Source organism: Meriones unguiculatus, chromosome 1, assembly GCF_030254825.1.
Source record: "Meriones unguiculatus strain TT.TT164.6M chromosome 1, Bangor_MerUng_6.1, whole genome shotgun sequence".
Taxonomy (NCBI): domain Eukaryota; kingdom Metazoa; phylum Chordata; class Mammalia; order Rodentia; family Muridae; genus Meriones; species Meriones unguiculatus.
In genome coordinates this window covers 133,887,914-133,911,754 of record NC_083349.1, presented here as the reverse complement: position 1 = coordinate 133,911,754, position 23,841 = coordinate 133,887,914, and the positions used below count along the sequence as shown (strand labels likewise).

The following is a 23,841-nucleotide window of genomic DNA, read 5'->3' as shown; positions in this document are numbered from 1 at the left end:
TTTTTTGTTTTTTCTCTCAGACTGGAAATACACATCCATTTAACTTTCCCATTCTGAAGTATCAGTAGTACTCTGTTGTTAGACTGGCTCAAGTTTCCACTTCTCATTTACTGGCTCACTGCTCAAAATCATGCCATCAGTGCCTTTATTCAATATGACCATCCTTAGAGAAATGTGGAATCAAAGCTGAAGCAAGAAACAGTGTAAAGACCACAGGCTTTACAAAGCTTCTTACCTGCTCAGTGATCCTCATGTGGAAGTCATGGAAGTCACTATAGCGCCGATAGGTTTTCCACATCTCCTCAGTGTTCAGGTTGCGCCGGTGTACAGTGATGGCGTAGAGCGCGTATGTCTTGCCGTGGTCATTACAAACGCCTGCCACAGCATATGGGTCATAGTCAGCATAGACTAGTCATTGCAAACAAAATGAAGAGGAACAAGACACGAAAATAAGGGAGATGAAGAACAAAAACAAACAAAAAAGACAACATGAAATGAAGAATTTGAAATGACAGACTGAGACAAAAGAATGGCAGCAAAAGATAAAACAGGTTCCTCTCCTGTGCTCACATGTATACAATAAATGATGACTAACATAAAGCAAGTGAAAGTCTGATGATGGCACCAACCATGAGTTGAATTCTCTTCACAAGAGTTTCTATTCATTATCAAGGATGTTGCCACTGTGCTACACAGACTGAAGCAGTAAGGCCTCCCAAATTTCATACACCAGGAACCCCGAAACCAAACAAACAATAAGCTTTTGCCATTCATTTATATTTAACTACAACCTGTTCAACTAAATAACAACAGAACAGCCACAGGGTAAAGCTTATCTCCTAGCAATTCTTTTTCAGATAACATTCAACAATTCACAAATGTAGTTTATGAGCAAATTTAGCAAATACAAAAGAAAAAAATTAAAAAGCTCATTCTCCTGATTTTCCACATGCCATATAAGCCAGGGACCTTTAAAAGCGAAATCTGTTGTTTCTATTTTGTACTAATTCTAGATGAAGATAAGTACAACTAATCAACTCTGAATCACATTCTTGTCTTTCTATGCTTGCTCTGTATTTCATTCACCTTCCTAAAACTATGGCCCTTTAACACAGTTCCTCAAGTTTAATACAGTTCCTTTAATACAAGTTCCTCCAACAGTAAATTATTTCAGTGTTACTTCATACTGTCATTTAAACCACTGTTTTGAACTGTAATGTGAACATCTGATGTGTAGGAGGTCTGAGAGGAGACCCTGTAGGCACTGCTACACACAGCTTGAGAACCACTGCTCTAGTTCTCCAAAACGTCACTGCTATCTCCTCACATCTACCTAGTGTGTGTATGCATGCAGGTGTGCAAGCATGTGTGTACAGCTTGTAGAATAACACAACATATCAACATCAGATCTCTTTCTAGGTCTCTCACAGAACTGACTAGACTAGTGGATCAGCACACCTCAGGGATACTCCTGTCTCCACCTGCCCAACAAGGGGTTTACAGGGTCATGCTGCAGTGCTGGGGATCCCAATCCTCATGTCTGTGTGGCAAGCACTTTACCAACTGAGCCATCATTTTTCCTCATCGCCTATGCACCTGCACACTTCTTCCTTCAGCCATTTTGATAATACTGCCATGTGCGGCAAACATCATGGCAGTCAAGCTCCTCTCCAGTTCTTAATTGGGCACTTATTTTATTTTAATCACTGTATTTTTTACTTTATATTCTTTTGTTGGTTCTTTTCATGTTTGTCTTAGAATTTATTCTTCTGAATAATTTTCAATATATCTAAGTACTGTTAAGATTGTCATTTCTGATTTTTGGAAAGCACACCTTTCCCTTACTGTGGCTCTTATGTCTTTCTGGAGCTGCTTTCTGAAACTCACTTTCCACCTTAGGCATCTGAGTGCTCTGGGCTTATGAAAGAACACACAGGACAGGAAAGCTGTTAACGCGCTAAGTGATTTTCACAGTAGCCCTCTGTATACTTAGATTCAGCCAACTGAGCACTGAAGATAGTTTTTAAATGTGCTTGTGCAGATACATACAAACTTTTTTCTCTATCCTTATTCTCTAGTCAATATAGTACATCAATTGTTTACATAGCATTTCACTGCACTGCCTTACTCAATAAACCTAGACATGATTTCAAGTGTATGGAAGGCTATGCAGACGTCACATGTAAATACTCTATTACAATTTTACATAAGAGAACAGAGCATCTGTGGGTTTTGCTATCTGAAGAGATGTGAAAATTAATACTGCGTGACACCTGAAGGGTAACTATATTAACTCTCTCTGGACTGAGACCATGAGGTTCATGACTAGAGGACAGTAAAACGCAGATACACTCATGTCAGCACACAAACTGAAGCTTAGCTTTTCTGTGGATCTTGGATATCATTTCCTACTATGATCCTCACATTTCTCAGTCTTTACACTTGAATCTAAACTAAGTTTTTCTAGTTCATGTTTCAGATCAAACTGTCCTTGATGACACCAATTTACAATTAAAGAACACAGTTCTGCTTTTTCTAAACGTGAGGGCATAAAAATGACATCAAAATCCAGACAGTGTATGCGCCTCGAGGTTTCACTGTTTCTTCACTTCCCAGAACTTGGTTTTTCTCATGACCTATGATACCTGCATACCTCTTCAGCTATTTTCATAACATTGCCATAGGTGGGAGAAATTGTAGCAGTTTACATTCTTATATTAACCAAAAGTCTAAAATTGATATGACTGCAATGATCTGTCATTGTGAAGAAACAAATAAAGGAGACATTTTAGAGCTAACTAAATATTGTACTGTCTTCCAAATCATCCAGCAAGGAAAATTCTAAGTACCTTCTTAAGTAAATTATTTCAATAACATAAAAAGTAGATAGCTATAGTGGCAAATGTACATGAACAGAGCCTCATTCTAACTATTCATGGTAACTTTTCTAAAATTCACACTTTCTACTTAAAATTCTTTCCTTCTCTTTACATATACTATCAATACTTTTCTTTGGCCAATGACAATTATATTAATGATAACATTAGTAATAGAAATCCTTGCGTCATCGCATTCTACACACAAGTTTAAGCTGTATCCACTGCTCACATTTTACCATCAGCTTTATCGTACAGACTCAAGAAGATCAAGCAGACCCATTTTTCATCAAGTTAAAGACTCAGCTCTCCCAAACACTACTGAAGAGCAATAAAGGGTTAGCTTTATCAATTTTGACTAAGGGATATTTGGAGAACCTAACGTTGATGCCAATTAGGCAATTAACCTTAACCAATTACAAATTAGTAAGAGTGAGGAAAATATCAAGGAATAGAAAAGAGACAGAGAATATGTATTAACTACTTTAAAAAGAATTATCAAGATCTGTCACATTGTTGGGGACAGGAGCCTACCCACATGCATATACAGCAAGAAAAGAAAATGAAGTTAACGTTTCAAATGCAGGAAACAGATCACTTGATTTTAAAGAAACACATAAAGCTACCCATGTTACAAATTTTTAGACAATGGAGACAGAACTGGAATGTTTTATTCTCATTAGGCTAATGTTACTCACACAAGGCAATTACAAACCATAATTATGAAATCATGACTATGTAAAGAATTAATTTTGCCAAAATCAACTTCATCAAGCTAATCACACATAGTTAGTCCATATTTTTAAATGGTGGATTTCTTGGTGAAAGAAGCAAGAGATGATAGAGGTCATGGACCAGTCTTGGAGCAGCAGAGCATTGGACTGTAGTTTTTATGTTCAATAACAGATATGACAAAGACATGAGATCATGAATCAGTGTCCATTTGGAAAAATATTTATTGAACAAATAAATATGATGCCTGTTGCTTCTAAGCAATTACCAGTAGAATTAGATAGAGCTATAGCCATCTAATACAGATAGGCATTTGTATTAAGTTTCCACCTGACAGATGAAGAAATCTGAGTAGAAACCTCATAGGAGTTTATCTCACTACAGAGTGTTAGCTACAGCGTGAAGCTACAGAGTGAGGTCTAAGCTGGTCAAAGTTGTGCTTCCCCAGAATTTCTGTATATCTGAATGAGAGTAAAAGCAATTTATTAAAAAAAAAAATCTTGTCTTATGCTTTCATGCCTTTAAAGAATAGTATATTGTTGAAAAATAAACAACTGAATAAAAAAACCTACAAAATTAGAACAGAATAAAAAGAAAAACATTAACACTATAGACATGGACATAGGAGGTAAAGGAACAACTGACAGATAACTTATCCCAAAAATCCAGCAGATAAGAGGATGCAAAATGAGTCTCTAGCTCCACTGAGAATCTCAAGAAAAAAAAAAGCCATTTTTAAAAATGCAGATCATTATTTTGAAAGTAGACTTAATCAAAATCTCTTCAGTATCTAAAATGTAAACTAAATGGCTTTTAACTGGGGCATGTAGGTGTATAATTCAGCAAGATGGTATAGCAGAAACTTCTATATTCTAGGAAAGTAAAAGGCCAGCGAAAAGAACTGTAGTATCTACTACTTATCAGCATTACTAAATTGATGGTCATGATGAGGATTTTATTTCCTATCTCTCTAGCACTCTATCTATCTATCTATCTATCAATTCAACCATCCACCTACCGACCCACCCACCTACCCATATACCTACCTATCTTCCTATCTATCTTTGCCTATTGCAAAGCGATAGGTTATTCAACCCATTAAAACATCATTGAGGTTCTGTGAGGAATATGTACAAATGTCATCTGCCTTGGATATCTATACCAACTCTTTTTTTTTAAGATTTTTATTATTATTATTAATTACACTTTATTCACTTTGTATCCTCCATAACCCCCCTCCTCCCCTCCTGATCCCACCATCCCTCCCCCTTCTTCACGCATGCCCCTCCCTAAGTCCACTGATAGGGGAGGTCCTCTTCTCCTTGAGTACATGAAAGCAGATACAGATTGGAGATCTCCATGAAAAAGAAACGGGAATTATGAACATGATTATCTGAAGCTTTCAAGTACAAAGAGGAAAAGACTGGCTTTAGAATTTATTTGAAATGATAAAATGCTTAGAAAATAAGCATTTTCAAATGTTAACAGTGGCAATCTTAGAGAAGAAAAATGTGCACATAAACAGAAACCAAAATTATAGGACTTAATGAAGAATGTGTTTCATGAAAAACATTAGAAAATATGATCATAAAACAAACTGAATACAATAATCAATGTAAAAATAACAGGGATACAACCAGCCCTATTTAAAAGCAGTAGTTCTACAAAGCCTCTTACCTGTGTCTGAAATGTAGGCATGAAGTTGTACAGGATCATCAGAAGACATAGTTGAAAGGTCATCTAAAGACTGGAAGAAAAAATTAGTAAACAAAATTTTACAGGAAAGGTATTAAGACTTCTACCAAATGTCCATCATTCATATCTCCTCATATAACTTTTCTACCATGTGTACGGCTGATAGACCTCTCACCTTGATGCTCTCCATTTATACTGAGCGAGCTCCATGAGGAAGCTATGTTCCTATGTCCTGGAATGTGCAAGACTAAGGCAGGGGCCTACTAGAGCTACACAAAAGATCGAGTCTCAACATTCGAACAAAAATTAAAAAAAAAAATACTATAAAACCAAACAACTTAGTAACCAACTTAACACATCACAATAACCTCCTTAGTACTTATCCATACAGAGTAACTTATTTTCAATTATAGCAAATATAAAGAAAATTAAAAAAGAAACTCTTTGCGATAAAATTTTATTTATTTATTTATTTGTTTGTTTATTACAATTTATTCGCTTTGTATCCTGGCTGTAGCTCCCTCCATCTCCTCCCACCCAACCTCCCTCTTCTTCCCCTATGTCCCTTTCCTAGTCCACTGATAGGTAAGGACTTCCTCCCCTTCTATCTGACCCTTGCCTATCGAGTCTAATCAAGTCTGGCTGTATCATCTTCCTCTACAGCCTGGCAAGGCTGTACCCCTCATGGTGAGTTGATCAAAGAGCCTGACAAAAAAGCTAAAGGACAAGGAGGACCCAAGGAAGAGGTTGAAACCTCACTCAGAAGGGCAAACAGGACAGACATTGGAAGTAGGAGATGACAACGAATAGTACAAGAGCCTTCCACAGGGACCTCTGAAAGACTCCTCCTGTCAGGGTATAGAAGGAGATACTGAGACTCACAGCCAAACTTTGGGCAGAGTGTAAGGAGGTAGGTAGAAGAGGGGGGCAGAAAGACCTGGAGGGTACAGGAGGTACACAAGACCAACAGAGCCAAAAAAAAAAAAAAAAAAAAAACTGGGCCCAGGGGTCCTTTGGAGACTGATACTCCAACCAAGGACATGCATGGAGAGGACCTAGAGCCCCTGCTCAGTTTCCAAGGGGGTTCCCTAGAAAGGGGGCCAGGAGCTATCGCTAGCAATAAAATTTTTAATGCGGAAATACACTATAGGCTAATTTATGTTTGTTAGCTCCTTTGTTAACTGAGAAACAATCAATTAATTTAGATTTCCTAACACAAAAGAGGAGTAATGACACCCGCATCATAGAGCTATATTTAGAAAACTGCCTGTTATAAAAATTATCAGAAATTATGACTATTTAGTAAGTAGAAGTCCAGACTAAGACTTTTGTTAGTGAAATTTATACTTATATAAACAAAATCATTATTGACTGATGAACAATTAATTTAACTATTGAAGTTTAACTTTTAAAGAGTGTGTACCCATGCGCGCGCATGTGCACGCACACACACACACATACACGTGTGCATGTGCATGGCCAAGGCAGATTAGGGCAGATAAAGACAACAAAACCAGCAGCCTGAAGCTGCCCTTAGAAGACCTCCCTACAAGGTCCTACAAGACCTTCCTTGAATGCTGACAAGGACAACAGATTTGAGGGCGACTCCCACCACTCTCTAACTCATATCACTGCTATATTCTATCTAAAACTTTCTGTACAATGTGTTTATGCTCAACACTCATTTTCCTATTGTGCACAGAATTTGGCATTTACAGACAGAATTTGTCATCTGGCTCCAAGAAAATCCCGATGCCCTTGGTCTCTAGCATGTTTTAATGCTGGCAGACTACGTGTTCTCAGAACTCACTGCATGGGGGAAGTAAGCACGGTCCATGTAACGTCTCTGAAAAAGAACTTTGGAAAATTGTGCCTTGTTCCTCCACTGTGCCCCATGCAACTTCTTCTCTTTGCTAACTTTGTTTTCCATCCTTTCACAACGACAAACCCCAGCTGTGTACACAGAGCTATGCTGACTGCTGTGACACTTTGTAGCAAATAAATGAGTATGGGAATGGTCTAAGGACCCTTAGCACATAGATATCATATACTTTACATAGACACATCCCATGATCTTGTTTCAGACCCCTAATATAATACTGCAAATAATTACTGAGTGTAATGTAAATGAGTGAAATGCAGTCCTTGCTTTGATATACAGCAAATACATTCCACAAAGACAACTTAAAACAGGTACTTAATGACAACTAACTGATGGTTAAGAAAATCAAAACATAATTCCACACAGATGATCTGCACTACTTCCCTGGTGGCGATACATAATAGAACCAAATAATTAAATCTAGCCCAGATCCCACCACTGACAGAGTTGTCAGCTGTTACAACTACTCTTTCTTACATTTCAGCTTTCAAGATAAAATGGCAATAATAACAGTTCCACACATTTGTTAGGACAAAGTATAAGTGAAAATATTTTGGAAAGAAATAAGGCACACTTATTTTAAGTGCTCATGTGGCTGACACTAAAATGTTTAAGTAAAAACAGCACAATTTAGCTATACGATTATTTCAAATAACCAATATCTGCCTGTAATTTATAAACTTTAAGTTATTTTGATTATAACATAGCATTAAAAGAACAAAATATTTTTCAAAAATAAATCATAAAAATCCTTCTTTGTATTAGGTAAAATGAAAAAAAAAGATATAAATCTTCATAAAGAGCCCGGTGCAGTGGCACACGCCTTTAATCCCAAGTACTCAGGGAAGCAGAAGCAGGTGGATAGCTGTGAGTTCTAGGCTAGCCTGGTCTACAAAGCGAGTCCAGCATTGCCAAGACTACACAGAGAAACCAAATCTTGAAACACACACACACACACACAAAACAAAACCAAAATACAACAATTAAAAAAAAAAAAAACAGCCTCCTAAAATACTGTTGCAATTATCACATACAAGTAAATAAAAACTATACTATGAAATTCCTAGTGGTAAAACTATATTAATTTCAGAATTACACCTAATTTGGAAAAGTACTGTTTGGTAAATCACCACTTGAAAACAAGTGCATTAATACCACCCTAAAATAACCACAATTTTTAAAGCAATCCTTGAGCTAACATTCTTAAAGTTCATTCAAGAAACAAATGGTTTGTTTGTTTTTAAATTTTAAGTTAAGGCAAAATTAAGCTTAGAATATTTTAATTTTAATTTTATTTTGAATTACACTTTATTTACTCTGTATCCCCCTCTAGTTCCCTCCCTCCTCCCCTCCCGATCCTTCCCTTCCTCCCCCTTTCCACGCATGCCCCTCCCCAAGTACACTGGTAGGGGAGGGTTTCTTTTTCTTCCTTCTGATCCTAGTCTGTTAGCCATCAGGAGTAGCTGCATTGTCTTCCTCTGTGTCAAGATCCAGCTATATCACTCCTAGGCACACACCCAAAAGAGGCTCATGTACACAATAAGGACATTTGCTCAACCATGTTTATAGCAGCCTTATTTATAATAGCCAGAAGCTGTAAACAGCCCAGATGCCCCTCAAATGAAGAATGGATACAGAAATTGTGGTACATCTACACAATGGAATATTACTCAGCAATGAAAAACAAGGAAATCATGAAATTTGCAGGTAAATGGTGGGAACTGGAAAGGATCATCCTGCATGAGCTATCCCAGAAGCAGAAAGACACATTCTGTATATACTCACTCATACAGAATTTTTTTTTCTCCCTCTTTTCCCGTTTTTATAGACCGGGTCTTGCTATGTTGTCTTAGGTTGACAAGGAAGTCTAGAGCTCCTAGACTTCTTCCTGCCACAGTGCGCAGACTAGCTGGGCCTATCAAGCACACAGTGCTGTACCTAGCTAAAAATAGAAACTTTCTATGCTAGCTCAGCACACACAATTACAATGTCATTGTTACAGATGACAGGAATGATTTCCCTGCGAATCTCAAGAGGATGATGTGCCAATCAGTCAATGCATTAAGTATCTTCATGGTTTATTATGTTACAATCAACAAATATGATTTAGTTTATAATCCTATTTTTAAAATGCACCTAGTCACTAAAGTTCTTAATTCATTTCCATCATAAAACAAATCTGAGTGACACTAGCTACATAAAAGACTGAGTTTGCAAGACTTATGAGAAAAAGAAAACACTGCAAGTCACTGACTTCAAATGTCATTTTTGATCTAGAAATTTCTTTATCTCTCTTATAAAAGCACCTCCTTCACTTATGCAACAAGAATCATATTTTACTACTGTTTAAACAATCATATAAACACTATAAATATGAATACTAGAAAATTTCAAACAATGAAAAAGTTTCCAAGATTTGCAAAGTTTTTATGTATATAATGAAAATTACTCCTAACACTGAATGCTATAAAAACAATTCCTTTTCATTATGACACTTTGAGATTTAACAAGTAAATATCATAAATGATATAGGAATGCATTTGAAAAGTTACAAAGAATATGGCATCCTTGTGGTTAGTCTGCTTTAGTTGTTTTGCAAAAATTATATTTTATGTCAAAAAAGGACATTTACTTAATGGGTTATTTCCAAATTAGGAACAGCATAGTTGCCAATACAAGACAACAGATCTCTAAACCCATTACAAGTCACAATAAACCTCTGAACTTAGTTAAGATCTCCAAACCAGCTTAACTATGAACTGAATATTTCACAGAACATTAGTATTTCTTCCTAGCAGTATTTTAGAAAATAAGTAACCCAATGCCAAGAGCAGATGTGTAAAAGAACTAATATGTTCATTACTAAGCATACTGCCAAATATTGCCAGTGGAGTTTATAGGCTAAAAACCTATCATTCCTAATTCTCTAAATAATAAGATATATAAATAATTATATAAAATATATAATTGCTATAAAATTCTGAATAAAAAAACCTTTTTGTAAGGGGTCGAATTGTTTTGATGTACACTTTAGTACATATGTGGTCGTTTAAAGGAGTCCCCCAGGGACACGCTTGTTTACACGTTTAGTTCCCAGCTGGTAAAATGTTTGAGAAGGAGGTAGGAGATGGCATAACTGGAGGAAGTGTGTCACAGGGGTGAGCTTGGAAGTTTCCAAAACCCACAAAAGGCCCAGTCTCCCTATGCCTGCAGATCAAGATGTAGCTCCTTCTCTAACACCATGTCTGCCTGTCTGATGCCACATTCCCCTCCAGGATGATAATGGACTAAGCTTCTGAAGATATAACCAGGTCCTCAATTAAAGGTTCTTTTTTTCTAAGAGTTGACTTGATCACGGTGTCTCTTCACAGCAACAAAATAGTAGCTAAGTTGAAAGCTATCCCAACAATTTAGTATTTCCTTTGAAAGTGGAAGAAAAGCAATTTAAAGCAATAAATATATGAATATAGTATGTAAAAATGGTGGAATTAATTCTTTTTTCCCTTTTTTAAAAGATATATTATCACTATATAGTCTAGCTGGCATGAAATTTGATCCGTAAACCAGGTTGGATTAAGATCAGATAAGCCTGCCCCTTCCTCCAAAGTGCTGGGATAAAGAAAGCAATGCCTTTATAAAATGCAACTGCAGCTATGCAGGTGTGATCTAACCCCATTTCTTAAAAATGAGAATTCAAAGTCACAGATGCTTTACAAACTTCACATTTCTTTCATTTCATTTCAAAATAATATCTTTTCATTCTAAAGGGCAAATCGAGGAGGCTTCTTTTATATCATTTATTTAGATATATCAGAACTTTGTCAGATTATTTTCAAGTTATTTTACTAATTTAAGTACCCATTAGTAGTACTTACCAAATTTATGCTTCCTGTTGGAGATCCATTAAAAGATTCTATAAAAGAAAAATACAGCTTAATATACAGCAAAACAACAAACAAACAAACAAAAGAAAAACATACAGGCCTTGCTTTATGTAAGGCCTAAACATCAATAACACAGGTCATATGAAAGCAGGGCAACAGAATAAAACTGTTTTCCACTTACAGATAATCTAATCTCTTAAACCTCCAACTACCAAGCCAATCAGGCATTTAAATAAAAAAATATACATACACCTGACAGGTGCAAACAAACACGCTCACATTCAAGAACCAAGTACCACTTGTTTTTACACTTTTTTTTTCACATATCATATGACGTTGTTTAATGCAATGCAAGCACGAGGCAAGAACTCAAGAGGGACACTCAATAGGTAACTGCAGAATTATTTCCCGACTTCTGTCTCTAGAGTCTAATGACATCGCAGTGTCAGTGTTCAGTGTGAGATGCAAATACACTGGTTTTAACATATCTAATAGTCCACTCTTTCCTCATAGATTTTGCATAGAACACTGAAGTCTAGATTCTGAATCCATTTGTATGTAATGCCACTTAATTAAGTAATAATGATGAGAAAACAATTTTTTAAATAAATGTTTGGAAAGTAGGTCGGCCTGAAGATGGATGCTTGCAAAGAGAGAGACATAGCCAAAAATGGAAAAGAAGAAAGCCATGTACAAAATGCCATCCGACATACTACTTTGTATGCTGACTTAACAAAAACATTTTTAAAGCCTTGGGGGAAAATGTAAATATTAGAATAAGAACAAAAAACTGTAAGTAAACATTAGCAACTAAGTTAAATAGAGATTATTGACTCTAATGACAAGCCAAACCCCTTGGGTTTTATTATATATTTAAACATATCAAACTTTCATTGACAGTATCTCTGCTAAAAACCACAAAAAAAAAAAAGCTATGGCAAAAAACTATCCATATTTAGTTTAAAGTTAATGTACCTTCTCTAAGCCTTAACAAATTTGTAAATTTGATTTTTAAATGAAATCTTCTAAAAGTCTGCAATACTTGTACAATTCTAAAGGGGACAGCTGGTAATGCCTTTCATTCTGAATAACTTGTTCTACAAAGAACACTTCTTAGTTCCCCAAACTTCTGACAAAACACACACACACATACCAAAAACCAAAACCAGAAACTATCTAGAACTATTCTTTGGTTTATAAGCAGATGATTCTTAAATGTAAATGAATATGTTGACTGTACTCAGTATGTAATTAATTGTTTCCTACCCATTCTGTGGTCTGGCAATCTTCTTAAACCTTGCTACTGAAGACAAGTTTCAAATATAAGTAATAGTATAGAGAGAACTAAACCATAAGAATTCAACTTGAGAATGTTAGACTTATGTTCCAGAATCCAAATATAAAAAACAATAAAACTGACAGCCATTTAAAATCATGTTTCAGATCATACTATTTCTCTAATTTTTAAATAAATGGCTTTCACAACTGAATATTTTTCTGTGTGTAAAATGTATAAAATTCTATCATTTAAGACAGTAAAGTATTAGAAAGAAATGACCCATTATCTCCAAAAAAGCAGTAAGACACATGAATGTGGGCAACTAGATGGCTTAGCAGATTTCGGGTGATGGCTGCCATGGCTGAATTAGCAACCCAGAACCTAGATAGCGAAAGGAGAAAACTGACCTGGCAAGTAGTACTCTGAAGTTCACATGTGTAACACACACACACACACACAGACACACACTAAAATTGGGAACTATAATCAGTGATTTAATGTGAAGTCACTCAATAACTGATACATGAGAGCATTGCTTATACTTTAGAACAAAGCCAATTCAAAAATTTTTAACCTATTTTATGTTTTAAACAAGTCTATGGTTCAGACTGACTGGCTAAAAGGTGAATTGAAACAATAAGCCAATATTCTACTGACATAGAATATACAGGACTATCAGCATCTTATATCACCATAGCACTTAGGTTATTTGTTCTTCATCCATTCTGGGTTACACAACACATCGATTTCAAAATTGCTAAGAACATTTCCAAATAGATGAAATTAATATAAACACTTAACCATAGTTATTTTTAGCAAGGTGAATTGGCAGTTGCTTTTTCAACTTTCATAGAATATCTAACATTTTCCAGCAGCATAAAGAGATAAACTGTACAATTTTTCTATTCTTCTCCCTCAACAAAGTATTACATTTCAAAACATAAACTACTTCCTTAAGTACATAATCATAACTAAAGCTTCAGTACTACCTAACTGATTCTTGTAGTTCTATTTCAAATGGTCTTGTCCAAAAAGTCCGTAGATTGGAAAATGGTCATAATCGAAAGACTTTCTTACAGTAATTAGTTCATCTAAATTTTCCAACTTCCTTTATCTTTATATTGCTTACATACTTAGACCATACTAGAAAGTTGTCCAAATCTTAGATAGCCAATTAGTCTTAACAAAATCTCTGAATTTAATCACAGTAAAATGGTCCCTGGATTTAGGAATTGTGTTTAAGGCCTCTTGCTTCATTGTCACACATTCCTTCCCACTTACATTTCGTTATGTTTGGGCTCTAACTCATTACACATTCTAACACAAAGCATTCGGTCTAAAACTGATGAGTGAGCTATAGTACGATGATGGACTCCGGACAGAAATGAGGCTTATGGCACATAAGGGATGTCACACAAGTGGTAAGTAAGCAGTAGGATGAAGGTAAAATCTAAATGTCCTGACTCTGACAGTGTATCACTGGAACATCTCACAGAAGTCCATTTCTTGGTATCATGATTTAAAAACAAAAAAACAAAAAAATGACCTAGCGGCTTCTAGTAAAACATCACCCATAATCAGTGAGCATTAGAAAAAACACACTTAAAAGAAAAACTGCTGCGACATTGTCCTGTGTTCCCAGCTGGGGCATATTCTCAAAGGCAATCACTCTACTATCACACAAGTGTCACTTCAGGGTTACTTATAAGCAAAAGGAAAATCATCATCAAGTATTTTGGTGACCGGTGTTAGAACATTCTCAGTCTGGCATTCACTTATGCACTTTCAAGTATACTACAATTTGTATTGGGGTTCAAGAATGCCATCTTTCATCACGTTTAGAAGGTCATTCTTTTGGCAGTCAGAATGCATGCTGATTCTACCTTACCTCCATCCCCATCATCGGACCCTCTGAAACTAGGATCTTTTAACATGTCAAGCTCAGCTAGCATCCGCACATACAGTGCATTCTGCCTGAAGGAAGGATAAAATCTTTCATCCCGTAGCATTAATTCATATACCTGTTGAAATAATGAAGGCATTGAAAATTAATATATATTAATGAATAATTTTGCTACATAAAATATCACAAAAGCTTCACTGATGTTTTTCTCCAGTGTATCATTATTCAAAGTGTCAACGATAAGACGGTGTAACAACTAAAGATATGATATTCTAGGTTCTCCAGTGACTGAAAGAGTCCTATCTTAATATAAGTTTATGTGATATTCATTTTTGTGCTATAAGAAGTAGTGTTTACTAAGAAACAAATACATACTTTGAAGGCTCATTATGAAAAGTTTTGAGGCATGCTTATAGATAGATAGATAATTACTGAATTCTAAGACTATTTACTACTTGGATCTTACTTCTGTTTCAAACAAAGCAATCCAAAATAAAGATTTTTTTCATTGGCCATTCAAGGGAATAAAAAAGTCAACTACATTAATGGAATTAAGAGTTATTACTTTTCTAATATCATTTTAGTAACTATGCTACTTAAAAAAAACCTGTATGCATACAGAAATATTCTTTCAAGAAACATAAAATATTAATACCTTTCTTTGAATGTCATCAAAGATTTCTGGAGTTGGATCTTCATGATTCAAAGTATCTGCTAATTTTGCTACTAAATAGTCATCAACAATAACTCTTGGAGATGCCTAAGAGAGAGAAAATAATGATCTTTATAATTTCTAAGTATAAGTTAACTTTAAATAATAGGAGTTAATAACAGAATCATATCATTTAAAGTAAGCGGCAGAAGATAAAGCAAATGACACTACAGTATTTAAGAAAACCAAAATATAACTGCAGTATTTTGTTCATCTTGTAGACTGCAGGAAGGAGACTGAAAAGACTGGTTTTTTCTTTTCTTTTATAAGAGTTATTTACTTTAATTGTCTAAGTATTTCTTCTTCTTCTGTGTGCCACATGTATTCCTGGTGCCCACAGAGCTCAGAAGAGGGTATTGTATCGCTTTGAACTGGAGTGACAGGCAGTTGTGAGCTGCCCTCTGGGGGCTGTGGGAAGACCCACTTAGTGCTCTTACCTGCTGAGCTGTCTCTCTAACCCTGGCAGACATATTTACTTCTTCATTTTTATTAAGGAAATTTCCTCTTACTAGGCCTTACTCCCCATTTGGAAAAGTGGAACTAATTCAACATAACATTATTCTAAACCCCTATTAAAGATTAACAAAGATTTACTCATGATATATTGGTATAGAGTTGGGCACACAGGATACACTCTCCTCAGGAGTTAAGTCGGTTGAACAAACAGAAGTTAAGAATGTTAGTATTCTATGACTCTCTTTTTGACACCAAACAACCCTTCCAAATGGCTACCATTATACTAAATTTGTTTTAGTAAACCAACATTGCAGCAAAGCTTTAATGGAATATGGGAACAAAATGAACCTGAAAGATGATTCTGTTACCAGTACTTTCATTTCAAAACGTGACAGATGCAGAAATACAAAATCTAATCTTTCTTTGTGTATGGCATGAAGGCCTGTGCAAGCCAGACAAGTGCTGTGAGCTAAGCTCATCTGCAGCCCTCTGCTGTCTGCCTTCATGTTTATCTCTATCCTTATCATTTCCATCTATCATGTCCCTCAATCAAAAGAACTAGCAATGTTGACTTTGTCATTTAGTACTTCCATGAAGTTGGACATACTAATTTGAATTTTATAAACACTGGATTCCTTTCTTGAATGAGAATAAAAATACACAGGAAGACTATCCTTAGGATTAAACAAGGCAAGGTTACAAAGCATCATACAGATTATTATGAATGATATGCCAAAGGTAGAAGACAGTGACTATAATAAACCCTTACCTTTTCAGACAAATACTGTTCATAAATTCCAACAGCAGCTGCTCTTAAAAGACCTTTGGTTTGGTTGGTCTGATGTTTTCCATCTCTCTCACGACTTGACAAAACCTCGAGCTGCTGCTGAGCTGTAACCCGGTATCCTTCCACTGTCATCCAAAAGAAGAGATGAGCTTGCCCTCCAGTTTGCTGCATGTAATCTACGAATAAAAGCCACATAGACAGTTACAGCCTTAGGGTCAGGTCACCACATAACAAACAAGAAGGGCTACAATTTCAATATCCACACCACTTTCAATTTCACACACCAGAAGAAGCCCAAGTCCTCAGCCCCACAGAAAGAACTGCAGGCAACTGAGGAAAGCTGACATTTGGAGAAATCGTCTTCCCCAGAGAAAAGCACAGCACCTGGTCATCTACTACCAAATGGTCAGCCCTGAAAACACACCTAAGTAACACTGTACAGGCTGAACAGGCTATATTTGTGTAATAAGGAATAAATACGCACGTGTGTGTGTGTGTGTGTGTGTGTGTGTGTGTGTGTGTAACAACAGTAAAGGAAAAGGAGGCCACTGGTTAAATCGCCAAGGTAGTATATGTGAGAGGGTTTAGGAGGAGGAAAAGATGGAAATTAAAGAATTATATTAATCACAAAACTAAAACAATTAAAAGCAAAATGTTTAATAAATCTTTAAAGTAAAAAAAGTAACCGTAAATTGGTTGAGCTAAATAACAGTTATGTAGGAAACAGGAGAATGCTTTTTCTGTTTGCTTTGAGATAGAATCTCACTAGCATTCCAGGCTAGTCTGCAACTTAATATCTTTCTACCTAAGCCTTCTGAATATAGGCACAAAGCATTATAACCAACTTAAAGCTTTTTAGTATCATGTTTTGATGATGAAATTTCTAGTGAACATGCTACATGAGACTTTACATAAGAAACTACTTCATCAACATTCAATATCTGTTTTGAATAAAGATTAGTAATAGCGTGAAACTGTCTAAATACATTAAAATTAAGATTAGCATTGCATGAAACCACATATACTTTGATCACACATATAATGATTCAAGGATTTATACTGAAAATGTCTACCACATAAAAGTAATTTTAATGTGATATTTACAAAATAATGTGTACATACTATAAAAATAGCATTAAAAACAAAGTTGCTCATTCACATATGAATATAAATTCTTTCACACATCATGTGTTCTCAATAAATATTATTATTTTTTGTTTGTTTAAGACAGGAACTCATGTAGCTCAGGCTGGTCATGGAACTGCTAGATAGCAGACAGCCTTGTTCTCCTGATCCTTCTGCTTCCATTTCCCAAGTACTGGGCCAATACAGTACTGCTGTGAATGAAATTTAAATCATACTAGAATCTTCTATGATCTATTTGTTAAAATAGTTTGACAAATGCTTATTAGTTATGAAAATCATTTATTTATTTCCAAACAAATATCTACCTCTACAGTTTCTAAAGAAAAAAAAAGAGCTTAAATTGTAATACCAAATAATAACCATGGAAAATTCACTAATACTTTAAATTATTAACTTTCAAGCCAGATAGCACAGTGAGAAGCCAACTCCATAAGGAAGTACTGGCAGGGTCTGACGGAGCCCTGAATGAACATTCTAAAAGTTGTGGTGAAGAGCTGGGAGCTTCCACCAGCTGCAATGTAAAAATGGAACAGTCACTGAAAGAAGATATGGTGGGTCTCCAAAAAAAAAAGCATAGGTATGAAACTCATGATTCATTAACTGCACTTATTGTTATACAGCTGCCAGAACTGAATGAAGTATCTCAAAAACCACTTACACTTCTATACACATGACAACCTGATTCACACTAACTAAACTACAGAAGCAACCCAAGATTCCTGTGAGGATAATGGACACGTAAAGGGTGCTGGGGGACAGGAGCAGTGAGCACACATGGACATGCACACGTGTGTTTATGTATTATGTATGTTACAGCCTTAACAAGGAGGAAAATTAGCAGGGTGTGATGGTGTATGCCTGTAATCCCAGCACTCAGGGAGGGAGAGGAGGAACTCTGAGTTTGAGGCCAGTCTGGTATACAAAGTGAGTCCAGCACAGCCAAGGCTACACACAGAATCTCTGTCTAGAAAAACTGAGAGGGAGGGGGGGAATCTAACATATGCTATGGAAGAAACCTGAGGCTATGCTAAGAATGTAAGCCAGTCACTTTAATAAATACAGAATTCTGCCTTAAAAGTATTTTTATTACTTAAATTTTACTACAAGTTTAAAATCCAAAAAAAAAAAAAAAAGATTGTCTGTCTTACTTAAACAAAGTTTTACTTACCCATAAAAAATTGTAGTGCAACATTGTCAACAAGGATGCTGTCCAAGGGGACTGTACAGAGTTTCCCAAAGTTTGCTGCTAGCTTCACAGTATTTATTTCCTGCAAACACAAGTGAGTAGAAGTTAGCACTTCAACCATCAATCATTAGGGTAGGATGTTTACATAAATGTAACATTCTATCAAAATGTGACAAGGACAAAGATTCCCCCTCTCCTGTGTACTGATTCTAAACTAAATACTCTGCTGAGTGACTCTAACTCCATGCTCATTTTAAAAATAGTTAGCAAATAATCATTTATAATATGATAAAAATTCATTTCCTTTAATATAATCTGTATCATTGTATTTTTTGTGTACTCTCTATTTCTACATATTATAAAATAAAACAAACATCACAGGAAATAAAAGCAAAAGACTTAAGTTTGAATGTGTTATTACTTTTCATTTTGATTAGCATTTATGTAATAGGATACAATATTTCCAGAAAGAAATGTTGCTTTAAACAGTAAAACCTCTGTTACTGTTTAGAGAATCTATATTTCTTTCAGACTATGTAAACAGTGAGCTAATTATCAAATCAGTAACACAATAAGATAGCTATCTACAAAGAGAATTTTAAGTAGAGAAAAAGTTCAAAATTTAAAGAGCTTTTAGAGCCAGGCACTACTGGATGCATTGCACACATCACTTCATTTAAGCTGTACATCCACCCTGTCAGTTATTATCAACATGACCTTATAGACCAGGAGAACAGACATCAGAAAGGCTGGCTACTGCCATGACTAACAATGTACTGGGCGTGCCCACCACTGTGGGTAGCACCACCAATAGGCTGGCTAATCTGCACTGTCTAAGAACTTGCAAAGTGAGCCAAAGTGCAAGCCAGCAAACATTCTTTCAGGCTTTCCACTGCAGTTCTTGCCTTGACTTCTCTATATTATGGGTTGTGAGCTAAACATGTAGGACAAAATCCTTCTCTAAGTTGTTTTTGATCAGTTTTATTACAGCAACAGAAAGGCAAACAAGAACATGTGAAAGCAAGAGCTGACCATCAACACATTCCTTTCTATCCTCATCTCTTGTCACCTCCAACTGGCCTTCAGATTTTGTTCACACCAACTTCTTAAAACCCTGTGTGCTAGCAGTGGACCAGTATTGCACCGTTACCTGTTAGGACCCTTTTCTCATCAGATGTTGACAATGAACATGCACACGCCACACAAACTACCATCGATGTGCTCACAGCCATCCCACAAATCAAATCTCCATTACTTCGTACAACCATCATTAGTATTTGCATGTTTTGTATTTATTTTTGTCCTGGATCATCAAGTGCTTCTGAAATAGTTATCAGTTTCCCCTTATCTTCATATAACAATGAAAGCTACGTCCATAGTTTAGCAGATATCTGTAGGTCCCATCACATTGCAGAAGGGAAACTTTAAAACAGTGTTGTTTTCAATCTTCCTGAATGCTTTAGAAAGGACCTATCATACTCTTTCATATAAAACCATCACTCTGGGGCTAAGAATACGCTCGGTCATTTATCAAAGTATTTGCTCTTGGAAGTTGGTCTGGTGCTATGAGTTTTAACGTTAATTACTGGCACCCCAAGATCTGGTTACACTCCAGATGGGCACATTCTCAGGCTCACCAAGTGATAATGTGTAACTCTGCTCCCTAATTATCCCTGACTGGCTAACAAAGTTGCTGATAGCCTGGCTGTGCAGAAGAGGGGGAAGTGGAGTTTAAGTTCCCGGGCTTGAGGTCAGAGGAAGATCATGAGGCTGGAGGAGGAGGGTAGGAAGGGAGAAGACAGAAAGAGGACATGGCCTGATGGAGCAGATCCAGCCTAGACAGGATGACGTACTGGCAAGTAACTTGGGTTGTGCGTCTGAGAGACAGCTAAACAGCTTAGAGGTCTGATGTCTGCACAGCTCTAGGGCTGCACACTTGTAAAATAAGTTAGTCTCTCTGTGTTAATTACTCTGGGAGTAGCGGGGTTAGAGAAAACTGTTCCTGTATTAATAATGTGCTACACTTGCTACACATGTGTGAGGACCTGAGTTCAGACTCCCAGGACTCACACAAAAAGCCAGACTCGGAGGCTCATACACAACCCAAACACTGGGGATATCTCAGAGCGCAGCAGCCAAAATAAGATGGAAAGCAATCATGGCACACACCTCCAATACACATACATAGGCACACACTCACACACACATACTCACATACACACAGACACATACCCTTACCTTTTTTTTAAGTCCTGTTGTAAATAGCTTCATTAATAAATATCCTATTTTTGTCACAAATTAGGCATTTTAATCACAACTAGGCATTTACAACTAGGTATTTATAACTAGGCATTGTTTTAAAAGCATTTTATACTTACTTTGCCTGACTGTAATCGCTGTATTCTTGAATCACATACTTTCTTTACAAATAATAAGCTATTTATTTGATTTTTGATAGTGTTAATATCTGAAAGAAAAAAAAACCAAACTCATTATGAGCTTAAAATGGCTGTGGTATTTTCAACATACTTGTAATTCAACAAAATAATCAATACAGCAATTTTGCTTCAATAAAAACAATGAAAAATTCTTTCATGAAATTATTTATTTACTTTAAATCATACCTACTATCTGTACGTTAGGACATCTGCAGTAACACCCTCCTCAAACTAAGAGGAGAGTGTACAGTTATGTACATAATGTACAATTATGCTTTTCTCTAACATGTTAATGCAGTAGGGAAGACTTCACGGGAGCACTAAAACTTAGCAGTTATGTACATTTTAAGTTTTATTATAGTTAGGACAACCCTTAAGAGAACAAGCATTGCTGTGACTCACTCACCATCACCAGCTGTGTCTAAAGACCTCAGGTACTGCAGCTCTTCTGCTGCCTTATCTCTGACTGCTTCTAACTCGCCAACATTGTCACTTAATTTAATAATGTTCATAAAGGCCTCGTAGTTGCAATTTGAATCACGGATCTGAAAATCAATTTTAAAGAAAGGTAGGATGAGAACTGCTTACTGGGAGACAAACTCAACACTGAACGACCACAATGGGAAGGCACCAGCCACTGCAGTCCCACTGCTTCTGCCAAAGGGAAGAGCACTGTGCGAGCACTTCTGTTAAAGTGGGTCACACCAAATAAACAAAACATGAAGAAGCCACACGCACTGTATACAGAAAAGCACAGAATCTGCTCAGAACGGCTGACAACAACAAGGAAACTGAAGTGCCTGGAGCCAAACCAAAGGACTGCAAAAGCAGAGGACGAGAAAAGCAGGACAGGGTAAAACTCTTTAGTATGGTAAGGGGTTGAGCTTCTGAAAGAGATGAAGTCACCAGGATTAATCATACTATTACTTGAAATGGAATATACTATGCTGCCGAATAAAAACCAAATACAGGCAGGCACTCCAGGAGAAAAGAAAAGAACAAAGCACAGGTGAAACACGGCAGCAGATGGGGGGGGGGGGAGGTGAGGCAGAAAAGGCACTGTAAAGTTCTGTGTGTGATGGACAGAATTAAGATGTTTGTTACAAACAGTAGCAAAAGAATTGGCTAACAATTCAGATGACAGTGAAAAATAAAGAACACTGAGAACTATTCTAAAACTTAGGGCTTGAAAAACAGTAAAGGAGGAGTTCTCAAAGAACAAGTTAGAGATGACACCAGAAGAGGGGGTTGAGGAGCTATTAAGCATCCTAATATAAACATTAAGTATGCTTTTCTATTTTGGAGCACTGCTAGGTAGAGTCTTTCAGATGCTTTCTGCGGTAGACTCCTGTCATACGTTCAATGCATATCCCATTTGTCTTTCTAAATGAGGATAGATCATCATACCCCATGTCCGCTTTCTTGATTATCTTCTTTAGGTATATAGCAGGGAATCATATGAAAGAAGGGGAGTTTGATGTGGAAAGGATAGGAGCTCCACAAGGACCAAACGTATCTGGGCACAGGGTCTTTTCTGAGATGGACACTCAACCAAAGTCCATGAGAGGATAAAACCTAGAACCTCTGCTCGGATATGACCCGTGATAGCTCAGTAATCAATTGGTTTCCCATAGTAAGGGGAACAAGGACTATTACTAACAGGAACTCAATGACTGGCTCTTTGACCTCCCCACCTCCCAAGGGAGGAACAGTACTGTTAGGCCACAGAGGAGGACTTTGCAGCCAGTCTTGAAAATACCTGACAAAAGGGAGTCATATGAAAGGGGAGGAGGTCCTCCCCTATTAGTGGACTTGGAAAGGGGCAGGGAGGAGATGAGGGAAGGAGGGTGGGATTGGGGAGGGAATGAGGGATACAGCTGGGATACAGAATTAACAAAATGTAACTAATGAGAAAAATAAAATTATGGAAAAGAAAAAAGTATGCTTTTCTATATGAAAGACGAGAACTCAGGAAAGACTAGACAAAAATCACTGACAGAGAGACAAAACTTAAGAGCATAAAACTGCACAGAAATCATAGAATGAATGTTGACTGAAGAAAAGAAGATATAATAGATCAAGCATACTGAAACAGCAAAAGACTGAGAAAGGCCAAAACATAAAAAAAAAAAAACAAAAAACCAGGAAATATAAAAACAGGAAAAATATAAGGATTGCAAAACAGATTATGATACAAATGAGATGAGTGCTTATGAACTTCAGTTAGGGTAGACCCCATCTAAAGCACACTCAGTAACTCCTGGACAGGAATGGAGAACAGGACTGGGTTAGACATAATCAGGGCTCCGCTACCATGTGCTGAGTAACTGAGCACTTAGTATTGAAACTGTCATCACTATGTTAATCAGCACGTTTAATAAAACACTTTCAACGGAGCAAAGCAGCAGGACTGAGAAGAGGTAGCTCCTCATCCGTGATGCTTGTCGTTCAGCAGAGAGCCAACAACTGGAGCTGCAGAAGTAGAGAACACAAAGCTAGGCACAATCACAATACTGACGCTAACCTTTCATTAGAAACAAGGAAAGCAAGAAGACAAACTTATTTTTCCAATCAAACAGCCTTAAAAGTACTAAAATAGAACTGCCAAACATGCTAGAGAAAATGGAAAAATCATAGAACCTTATCGCAAAACATATTTTCCAATAAGCAAAGACTCAGAGATTTTGATGCCTCTGATGCCATCAATCTTGAAAAGTATACAAATCCTACAATAAACTGTTCAGAATAAAAGAAGAACAAATTGATATTTAGAATTATAAGAAAAATGAGGATCATTAAAAGTCACATATATGTGATGGGTGCTCAAGGGCTTAATTTTTCCCTAGGTTTTTTTGTTTTGTTTTG

General features: G+C 36.5%; 1 protein-coding gene across 6 annotated transcripts in view; it reads right to left on the bottom strand.

The window, feature by feature from the left end:
* Nucleotides 1–23,841, bottom strand: part of Snx13 (sorting nexin 13) — a 106,887-nt gene that overhangs the window by 24,129 nt on the left and 58,917 nt on the right. For 5 of the 6 annotated variants that reach the window (XM_021653696.2, XM_060367133.1, XM_060367137.1 and 2 more), the window contains 9 exons: nt 21,383–21,521; nt 20,917–21,005; nt 18,521–18,620; nt 16,189–16,382; nt 14,907–15,011; nt 14,237–14,369; nt 11,061–11,098; nt 5,286–5,355; nt 236–408 (listed from right to left, as the gene is read on the bottom strand). In XM_021653696.2, the coding sequence (XP_021509371.1) occupies nt 236–408; nt 5,286–5,355; nt 11,061–11,098; nt 14,237–14,369; nt 14,907–15,011; nt 16,189–16,382; nt 18,521–18,620; nt 20,917–21,005; nt 21,383–21,521 (1,041 nt within the window). The remainder of the gene's footprint in view (nt 1–235; nt 409–5,285; nt 5,356–11,060; nt 11,099–14,236; nt 14,370–14,906; nt 15,012–16,188; nt 16,383–18,520; nt 18,621–20,916; nt 21,006–21,382; nt 21,522–23,841) is intronic. The other variant, XM_021653697.2, reaches the window with a different exon arrangement.